The 11,587-nt window shown below is 38.4% G+C and overlaps 1 protein-coding gene across 1 annotated transcript in view; it reads right to left on the reverse strand.

Moving 5' to 3' along the window:
• CRPPA (CDP-L-ribitol pyrophosphorylase A) overlaps nucleotides 1-11,587 on the reverse strand; it is a 184,132-nt gene that overhangs the window by 75,901 nt on the left and 96,644 nt on the right. The window contains exon 9 of the mRNA XM_034760554.1: nucleotides 5,576-5,707. Coding sequence (XP_034616445.1) covers nucleotides 5,576-5,707 — 132 coding nt within the window. The remainder of the gene's footprint in view (nucleotides 1-5,575; nucleotides 5,708-11,587) is intronic.

An 11,587-nucleotide genomic window follows, 5' to 3' on the forward strand; every position in this document is an offset into this window, starting at 1 on the left:
GGGCAAAATTCACCATCTGCTGAGCTTGGGAAGGCTGCCTGACAAATGGAGCACTTCTTGGATCTGACCCGGTGCTTTCTTGGTTGCTCTGCCATGCCTGCACAGGGGCAGAGGAGCCAGCAGAGGAATGCTGCAGTGGAGGCTCAGAGAGAATTGAACCATCAGGCTGCTTAAGACCGACCCAGAGAAGAAGAAAGAAGCCTGAAATAGAGAAACTGATCACCACTGTCCCCAAAAAAGGGAGAAAAATAAAGATAGAAATAAAAAGTAGGAACAGTGTAACTGCCAACTGACCCACAGCTGCAGAGAATGGGGGAAGCGGAAGCAAAGGGAGTGTGGCCAGGCTGTGAAATACCAAATCTCTGATCGCTTTTGTGAGCTGCAGAGTAGAGGAGAGCAAACCAGACATCCAGAATTGTGGGAGACACTGGGGTGCAGAAAAGAAAGACTCAGGGAACCATGTTCCTCTGTGAGGAAATGTGAAGAATTATCTCTCCATACATCTCTCCAAATTCTACTGAGTTCAAATTCTTTGGGCTCTGAGGATTGCTGGCCATGTCGCAGTCCTACACCATGAACCTGCAAATTCCCTTAATTCTACCTCCACAAGCTCAGACCAGTGGAATCTTCTCACTACCTCCTTTTCCTGCTCTCATCTATTTTTCTACAGGTCGGGAGTATTTGACCCTAAATATAAAATGAAGTCATTTACTAATTAACCATATGACTTTTTTTTTTAAACCCTCATTTCCTTGGGGGGAAAAAAGGTTAAATTAAACATTATATTGTGGATTTCAGTAAACAAGATTTAATTTGTGTTTGCCCATGTTCCACAAGATTGTGTCTTGGAAAATATGTGTTCAGTAAGTAGTGAAGGAATAAATTCCATGTAATCACTCAGAACACAAACAAGAGTTGTTGCTAAATGAATCCAACCTTTGTATCAATATTATTATTTTAGAATTTCATGCAAAGTTACATTGATAGAGGTCACCCTTTGTTTACAAGCACATGCTCTTCTTGAATGATTGACACAGTATTTACAGTATACAGTTCAGATCATTTGTGCCAATTATAGAGGCCTTTAGTTTTGCTTCACTTTTTCTGAGTAACTGACTAGAAACCTTTTGTCCATAAAAAAATATAATGCTTTAGTAAATCAAAAAAATTCTCAGCATCACTTTATAATTAGTAAACAAAAACTATATTTAATAGCTGCAGGATACAGTCCATCCAGCCAAAACCCTGGTTCAGCAGCTGCTCGACAATCTGGGATTAAAATCAATTCAGATATTTTGTGGTTGTTATGATCTTTGCTGTAGCAGACATACATACAACTATTCTTAACTTTAAAAGGATACACTTGGTATGCTCATATCCCATATTTGATCCATCTATATATAAGAAAGGGCATTCTGATATATTTCTAACAGGAAACTATAACCTGTACTTGAAGGATGATGGTCTAATAGGTCCCTATTAGACTTATTAATTATTTTAGTGTGTACTGCCTGCCTGAACTCCTCCAAACTACATTTCAGCTGTTACATAAGTGTTTCCTGACCAAAGGATGCCAAAGTCTACTCTGGAAGAAGCACTGCTTAGATAAGAACAGGAGGAATTTAGAAAGCTTTATGACACCTGATCTCCCCCCTCTCCCATTAAAAGTGTGCTGCCACAACAAAGCAGAATGTGACTATTTGCAAGCCACCCATATTCTGTCCCCACAACCATGTTCTCCTTAATCCAGACAGCCATAGGAACAACTACATGGGTGCAGGTTCATACCATATGTGGCCCAAAATTCTCTCCACCTGCTTCCATGGCACTCAGCTACACTGCAAGAGCACATAAGGGAAATCTTCATGTGGCAATGAATCGATAATCCTGTGCTAAGCACAATATAGCCTCTGCTGAGTAAGGAAGAGGTATCATAGAGCAAAAATTGACAAAAACCCCAAACCAACACTCTCACTTTTCCATACTCCATATAAATACATAAATAAATAAATACATATATCAAAACCCTAAACAACCCAAGATAGGGGAGAAGATACTGGTAGACACGGCAGAGAGATAAGATAAGAACCAAGTGAAGACAGATCCACAGAAGCCAAGGTAAACAATCCTTAACAATGTTTGTAGTGCTTAGAGATTTGAGCACATCACATATATCATCATACATTAATCTGATATTCTTGCTACATAAAAGGTATAAAGGGAAGACAAGGCTAGAAGTAAAATTACTGGTAAATGTCTTGCCCCTTAATAGTTATATTTATTTAAAAATCAGTCAGAAAGAGTTTAGGAGGAGCCACAACCAACTATATGACTGTAAAAGCTGGTACATTACACTGTAATTTATAAACTTCTTAAAATGAAGATCTGCTGCACTGTTTTGTCTCTATAGGACTCATTATGATCATTCATATAAATGTAAGTAAAATTATTTTAAAATTCCCTTATGTTATAAGTAGTAACAGATCAACAGAGATATTACGTTTTATTATGTAATACAGATTTAGGGATTTTTTAATATGAGGATTAGTGATTTGAGACTGGATCTCAAGGGCCTCAAGGAAACCATTTTGAAGCACTTGGAGGAAAGGTAGGTGATCAGGAACAGTCAACATGGATTCACCAAGGACAAGTCATACCTGACCAACCTGATTGTCTTCTATGATGAGACAACTAGCTCTGTGGAGATGGGAAAAGCAGAGGACGTGATATATCTTGACTTTAGTGAAGCTTTTGATACGGTCTCCCACAGTATTCTTGCCAGCAAGTTAAAAAAGTATGGATTTGAAGAATGGACTATAAGGTGGATAGAAAGCTGGCAGATTGTCAGGCTTAACGGGTAGATATCAATGTCTTGATGTCTAGTTGGCAGCCGGTATCAAGCGGAGTACCCCAGGGGTCGGTTTTGTTCAACATCTTTATTAATGATCTGGATGATGGGATGGATTGCACCCTCAGCAAGTTCGCAGATGACACTAAGCTGGGGGGAGAGGTAGATAAGCTGGAGGGTAGATTTAGGGTCCAGAGTGACCTAGACAAATTGGAGGACTGGGCCAAAAGAAATCTGATGAGGTTCAACAAGGACAAGTGCAGAGTTCTGCACTTAGGATGGAAGAATCCCATGCACCGCTACAGGCTGGGGACCGACTGGCTAAACAGCAGGTTTGCAGAAAAGGACCTGGGTATTACAGTGGATGAGAAGCTGGATATGAGTCAGCAGTGTGCCCTTGTTGCCAAGAAGGCTAACAGCACAATGGGCTGCACTAGTAGGAGCATAGCCAGCAGATCGAGGGAAGTGATTATTCCCCTCTATTCGGCACTGGTGAGGCCACATCTGGAGTACTGCGTCCAGTTTTGGGCCCCCCACTACAGAAAGGAGAGGACAAATTGGAGAGAGTCCAGTGGAAGGCAATGAAAATGATCAGGGGGCTGGGGCACATGATTTATGAGGAGAGGCTGAAGGAACTGGGCTTGTTTAGTCTTCAGAAAGGAAGAATGAGGGGGGATTTGATAGCAGCCTTCAACTACCTGAAGGGGGGTTCCAAAGAGGATGGAGCTTGGCTGTTCTCAGTAGTGGCAGATGACAGAACAAGGAGCAATGGTCTCAAGTTGCAGTTGGGGCGGGTCTAGATTGGATATTAGGAAACACTATTTCACTAGGAGGTGGTGAAGCACTGGAATGGGTTGCCTAGGGAGGTGGTGGAATCTCTATCCTTATAGGTTTTTAAGGCCCGGCTTGACAAAGCACTGGCTGGGATGATTTAGTTGGTGTTGGTCCTGCTTTGAACAGGGGGTTGGACTAGATTACCTCCTGAGGTCTCTTCCAACCCTAATCTTCTATGATTCTATGATCTGTTTCAGTAAGTCTATGAAAATCCTTTTCATCTTGTGAATTACAGAACCAGTAGACATAAAAGATCTTACAGACCTATCTTGCCTAAATAGCTTCTATGTACAGAATGAATGATAGGGAAATTTATTATTTCTGGGGGGAAAAAAATCACTCACGGCTTAAACCTAGCATTCAAGTTATGCAAGTAGTATAGCTGGTTTACAATAGATGAGTCAGTGTAGACCAGGGGTCCCCAGTGTGGTGCCCGCGGGCGCCATGGCGCCCGCCGGGGCATCTATGTGCGCTCACCTACTGGCCGCCGGACAAGCACCTGCCGAAATGCCGCCGAGAAGTGGCAACGTCAAGAAGCGCTTCTTGGCGGCATTTCGGCAGGTGCTTTTCCAGCAGTCACGGTCCTTGGTCTGGCGCCCGCCACACAGAAGAGGTCGGGGACCACTGGTGTAGACGCACACACCAAAATGCAAGATTTAATCTTTGAGAGATTATCTAAATATCTTCAACTTTTCAGTTAAAAAAGTAATGCACAGTGGTTACTTTCTAAGCGAAATAGTTTATGTGATTTAATTTTTATTTGCCAGCATAGGTAAAGGTCATATTACATTTTGAATACCTAACTCATTTTGAAGCCCTGTGTGCAAAAGGTGTTTGAAACCACTAAATTATTTTATCTGTGGTTGAATAATTTAATAAGGGCCATCTTGATTTTTCACTCCAAATTTGATTTCAAAATAACTTTTGACCTTTATCTGAGACACTGAATTTTAAATTTCATCTTAGACAGATTATACAATCTGAAAATATACATCTGAATAAAATACATCCCTCTACACAGGAGTTTATAATAGAAGTTAACAGAAGGAGAATTACAGTTATTTATAACGGTATTCCTATAATAATATTAATAAGTCTTTAAATATTATTGACCTGATTTTCAAAGATATTAAGTATCCACAACTCTCATTAAAATCAATTGGATTTTTGAGGCCTCAGCACTTTTGGAATAAAGGCGAAAATGTTATGAACTATAGTTGTGATTAATCAGCCACATGTAACTCTAAATAACTACCATATCCCAAAAATGTAGTAAAAAATACATTTATTTCACTTCTTTAAACATCAGTTGAATATTTAATATTTGCCTCTTTTAACTGGTGGCTCTATGAAGCTATAAAGCTGCCTGCACAGTGAAAACTATATATGCACTAATGGCAAAGTAGTCGACTGTGTTTTGTAAACAGAACATATCCCCAAACAACAAGATTTATTTTAAATAGCTTTTCTAAGTACAAAGATGCTGCAGATTGCCTTGGAAATTTACTGCTACTGGAGACATGGATACTGGAATGGAAAACACTTGAAAAATCAATTTTGATTACAAAAACTTTTAATGTTTTCCATTTTAAAAAGCTGCAAATGCCAAGTTTTAAAAGTTAACAACAGGAAAAGAAAGGCTCAAGCATGTTCACAATTTTTTATTCTTTTTTACTATTTACCATTTTTTCTCTCTAATCAAATCACTTGCATTTTTGCCTGTAACCAGAGGCTCTACTGAATATTGAACATGAACAGGCAAGAATCTTTCCAACAAAACTTTACTTTGTCATATTTATTTCCCTTTGATTTTTTAAAATGAAGAAGATTCTTATCATTAATCATACAGTTTACAAAAGTAGATAATTTGCAGGTATAAAGAGAATTACATACCTTATTGTAATGGATGAGAAGACCGTAAACCAAAATATGTTTCTTTTTCACTTCCTTTGCAAATTCCTTGATCCCAGCCAGTTCTTCCATTCCACTGCTGAAAGACATATTTTCTGAAACATTCAAATGGACCTGCAAAGGGGTGCAAAAAGCAAACCATTACTACATTATATGACAAAGTATATTCCGTTAGATCTCCAGATTTTTTTAAAAAAAAATTTAGATAAACACAAAAATAATATAAGATGGCAAAGGATTTATTTATAAATTTGTATTAATGTCATGCTCCATGACTTAAATATTTAATAAGAGGAAAACTTTTTCAAAATCTAGATAAACCAACATGCCAGAAGTGAGCAGAACAGAATGTGCTCTCTACATTTAAGAGTTTATTAATTTTAAAAAAATCTCTAATCTCCATCTTTCATGCAATTGTTTAGTATCAATGCATTCACAAATCGAATCCTCATCTGAAGAAATCAGAGAAGAGTACAGATGTTTTCCTTTAACAACCTTTAGTTTTTCAACATGGAATCACATTCTCAAGAATATTTGCTGTGTCTGTTCTCTGTCTGGGGCATTGCATTTGTAAGTTGCATTCTGTACTAGGTTGCACTTCAGCATTGTAAAGAGAAGTACGGTAACTAGTTCTCACACTTTGACTCAGACTTGACAACAATCCAACAATTTTGATCTTTCTCTCTTCACAAAGTTTCTATTAAGCAGAGAAAACCAAGATTTAAGAAGGACATTTCTTCATATAACGTTTTTCATATGATGCCACTGCTATGCTACTGGATAGTTAAAACGAGTCTCATAAAACACAAAAATAAAAAGCTACTTTGCAGAAAATTAAAGTCCCTAAATTCTTAATGGGATTTTGTGTTTTTAAAATATTTGATTTGAGATTGAGTTTTGTCATTACCAGTCCTGCCTCACTTTCCTGATGGAGGCAAGAGCTAGTGAGTCATGCTTTGACAACACTTGTGCTTTTCTTCTGCTCTACTTCAAGCCTTCCAGAACCCTCATTACTGCTTCAAAAATATATTGTGTGTCTATATCGATGTCCATCAACATGACATGTTTACGAAAAGCTAAAGTAATTAACATTTTTAATAAGCAGAAATTCACAACTAGAAGGCATCTTACACTAAAGGGAAAATTTGTTACGAATATTATTTTGAAATAGGATGCAACATCCTCTACCTGCCATCAGGGAAAGGGCCTGATTGTTGAAGATTATGACAATGTATATTACATGAAAAAAATGTGCTAGTGTGACACTGAGTCTGCATGTTCATAGTACATTATCAAATCATGAAATTCAAGAGTTAATATTGGTGATGGAATCTTATCTTCATGACATTGCACATCTTGCATATTTTATTACATACATTTTACAACATAAACAGGATTATATTCTACTATATATTTAACTAGAACATTAAGAATAGAAAATATCACTACTGATTATTATAGGACCCAGCTCTTATATAGCACTTTTCATCAGTAGATCTCAAAGTGCTCTACAAAGGAAGTCAGTATCATTATCTCCATTTTAAAGATGGGGAAACCGAAGTATAGGGAAGTGAAGCAACTTGCCCAAGGTTACCCAACAGGCAATGGCAGAGCCAAGAATAGAACTCAGGTCTCCGTCACAGTCCAGTGATCTATCCACCACTTCAAACATATATCCTGGGGGGTCACTAATGGGCATTGGCCGGGTAGACAATGAACATGACTTAAAGCCTGGGGAAGTTCCGCGGTGAAGTCCCAGCCAGGACTCCAACTACTAAAACTATTATCTAACACTTAACATAGTGGTCCATACCTAACAACTAACTACAAAGGAGACAGAACAATGGGTCTGAAAGAATCGCTAACGCTCTTGCGATGCCGGACAAAGTATTCCAACCAACCGCCATGGGCGGTAAGAAGGAACTGAGAGGGCATAGGGTCGGTGGCACTCAAGGGGGCACCACCACCAACATTACGGATACCACTAAGACAAAAGTCTCTGACAACTGCACACGGGCACGCACGCACCTAGAATGGAATCAACATGAGGAAGCACTCGTAGAAGAATCTGTGCCTTTGTAAACTATTGCAGCTCCCCGTGTACCTGCCTGCTCTCAACTTTCTGTTCTGACTGGAACAATCAAGCCAACAGTCTGCGGTGAATAACTACCTCTTAACAGGTCTTTAAAAATTAACACTTTCCAAACTGTGTATGCATGTCCAGCATAGATATGTGGAAATGTGCACCAGAACACAATGTTTTGTTGTGCATGCTAAGAATGCAATTTTCAAACCATTCATAACTTTGTTAAATATAAATCAATTATTTTAAAAATTTAGCTGAGGCACTATTCCTTAATGACAATTTACAAACAAATTTTAAAACTTCTGCTTTTTTTGAGACTCCAGTCAAGACAATGTGTAGTCAAAAGCTATATATTTTAGTCACATTCACAAAATTCATAAGATGCGGAAGAGATTTTCCTCAAACATACCTTTGAACTAAGAGCAAATATTGGACATTTCAGCTCCAAAGTCCCCCATTGTCCCGTCCCTCCCCCGCCCCCCCCAAAAAAGTTGCGTGAGAGTGAAAATTGAGTTAAAATAGCAATCTTAACCACAGCATTTGATACTAGCAAAGGCTATAACGCATTAATAGTGAAAATGCAGGAAATGCATTATAAAAGGTTTAAGCACAATACATTTGTCCAGTGAAACATATAGCTACAAGTTTATACAGAGTTTAGAGCAGCTGTGTTAGTGTGGGAATAGAGATATTGGGTCTGAAGCTGGAGCTTAGCTGTTCAGCAGAGAGCTCATGTTTGGTGTAGGAGAGGTGGAAAAACTGTTGTACTGGGTTATAGCAAGCCAATCAGTATTCACTTACGCTGGTTACAAAAGGATCCAATGGGCCAAAAATGTACTCCGGTATCAGTATGATATAGTGACATCCTGGCCACACCCTGCTATAGTATCAGTAAGGGGGGCAAGTGATGTAGGAGCCCCTATGCTGGCTGTACGCCACTAGAGGGTCTCCCTTATACTGCTGTGATCCCCCCCTCGCTAGCTACATTCATGGTTTGGTGCAAAGCAGTGCAATGCACCGGAGAATCTGGCCCATTACATTTACAATCAAAAAAGTTAAACACTAAAAAAAAAAAAAAGCGAAGTAATACAAAACAGATTCTGCCAGTGATCTGATTCTTTTTTATCAGCGAAGATGTTCTGAAATAAGTGCAGCACGTGTGAGCACTTTCTACTTATACAAAAAGGAAATAAAAAGCTTGTCAGGGCTGAAGGAAAAACACGTAATACAGGTTTTTCTATGATAGATTAGAAGAAGTCTGCTGCTTCTTTTCGCCTATCCCTTCCTGGCTCCACAGCAAGGAATAAGTTTACTTCTGGACTCAAAAAGGGAAATGTACATCAGTCAACCAGTATCTAAAAAACCATAATGACCAAATGTGCCAACATCCTCATAATACCTTAAGTTTTGACATTTATTTATCTGAGAAATGTAAGTATCCACTTTTACATCAAAAGAGCAATGTTATACTGAATAGTTTTCTAACAATTCATTCAGGATTTATAAGTTAAATTTATTTATTTTTAAAAATAAAAATATCAAACTGAGATGAATTCCACTATAGTTGTCATTATTTAGGAATACACACAACACTAAGTAATTAAAGACTGATGAAAGAAATTTCTATCCCCCAGTTATACCATCTGTAGTGAATTTTAGGGATCGGAAGTTTAAAGGACTTAAATAGTTCCCAGTGATTAATATGAGACAATGATTTGTTTAGCTAACTCTTTATTAATTAAAAACATATTTTTCAGACCTCTTTCCATTTTCTATTTGTTCTATTTCTGAAAATAATGTGGAAGCTCCATAAACCGAGAATATGAATAGATAGCAATAAGAATTCTAGAAAAATAATTCTATACAACCCCCTCCCCTTTTTTTTTTTTTTAGCTTATCACGAGGTCTATTTATTTTTAGGACATTGCTCTACTTTTGAGAGAGACTTTGTGTGCATCAAAAATATGTTTCATAAACAGGCAATTTTGTGTATTTGTTATTAAGGTTATTCCCAGGCTATGTAGGTCAGGGATATTTAGAATGTACTGGAAGAATAATTTAATAGATGAATCAGATCCCGTAGTTTAAAAACATATATATTGCTAAACAGATCATATTAAATGTATCTTATTTTTCTTAGAAGGTATTAACAGTTTAACAATTTGGGATTGGGAGGCAGGGCAGAGAAACAGGGCTTCTGTAAAGATTGTGCTGCACCGCAGGCAGATGTCAAGATCTAGTAGTTTGAGGGCAGAACCCTGACAGAAGTTTCCTTAGTGAGCTCTTGTAAGGAATTTATGTTCTCATATATTTTTCTTGAAAAGTTGACATGGGTCTGGAATGTTTTATTATTGCTACTATCAATTCTTAGCCCTTTCATTTTACATCCCAGACAAGAAAGAATTTAATATCAATCCGATAACAGACAACAGCTATGACATCTACTGCAAAAGATTTTAAAGCTATAATGTTATCTGGCTGATTGATAATTCTATAAAGATTCACTCCTCCTTGGACTTTATATGTAGAGAAAGTGATTAAAGCAGTTATTCAAGGGATAATGCAAACAATATTCTGCCCCAGAGAGAAAGTATTTTGTGTTACCACGTAGCTGAATAGTTGGCAAGAAAGAAGAGTCTTTTATGGAGGCCCCTAAATATTGGGTGCAGGAGTGAGAGATCCGGATTTTCTCTATTTCTCATAGGTAAACAGAGGAAGCCCAAATAAAACTTAAGAGGTTGGTACACATGGAGGTTCCTACTGAATTTCCTCATAAATGTACATAAGCAAGTAAAGACTAAATTCTCAGGTGTCAAGGATCAGCATTCAGACCAGCCCACTGTCTGCAGGGAACACTTCGGTCAGATAAGGATGTAGTATTTGTGATGTGCTATTCACTTGGAAAGTGTTTTATAAACATTAACAAATAAATATTCACAACACCTGTTAGTTGGTAATGGATAAGTGACTTGTTCTGGGTACTGAGAAAGTGACTGTCAGGGCTGAGACTAGAACTCAGGAGTTCTTGACTCCTAGCCAATGCAATCCTCTTAGACTAGCTGAGATTCTACTGCCAGTGGCTTCATGTATAACATCAACCAATATGTTGGCAAGTACCTTACTCAAAGAATGATATTTAAAATAACAGTCAGTTGTGATGCACTATTGTTACCAAAAGCTTTAAGTACAATACAGCAGCATAATCCTTGGGACTGGGTAGAACTGGTAACTCCCCTTTCTCCATACTCTCAGCAAGGCAGAAAACTAGTACAGAGAACTATGCACTGCTGTTCAGCAGACGGAGAGGCTCGCAGAGCTGCTCAGCTGCATGGAAAATTCTTGTCTCATATTTTGTGTGATTATGAATCCCTCTGCCCCTCTAGGTGTAGAAGCAGCACTCAGCCCAAACTCTGAAGATATCCTCAGCAGCAGTAGCAAATAACCCATGTAACCAGAATGTAAACCACATAAATATTGATAATATACACACTTAGAAAGACTGGTACTTAATGAAAGTTTACCCATAGCTGAATCTATTAGGTCTTAAGAGGTCCAGGTAGGTAAATGACATTTTTAAATTATATTGTACACAGTTTTTCAAATTTCCTTGTAAAATGTGGCAGAAAATGATGATAATTTAAAAACTGATAAAACCACACAACATAACTTAAAATGCCATTTACCTGACACCCGATTGGCTGGTTCCACACTCTTACAGAGCTCAATGCAATCTGCAGCATCGCCAGAATGAAAAGGGCAGGTGCAACGTTCGGCACGCGGCTCGCTAGGGTAAGCACCCTAGCGGGCCAGGCCAGTTTTTTTACCTGCTGACGCGGCAGGTTCGGCCGATCGCGGCCCCCACTCGCCGCGGTTCGCCGTCCCGGGCCAATGGGGGCGGCGGGAAGCAG

Source organism: Trachemys scripta, chromosome 2, assembly GCF_013100865.1.
Source record: "Trachemys scripta elegans isolate TJP31775 chromosome 2, CAS_Tse_1.0, whole genome shotgun sequence".
In the NCBI taxonomy this organism is placed as follows: Eukaryota; Metazoa; Chordata; order Testudines; family Emydidae; genus Trachemys; species Trachemys scripta.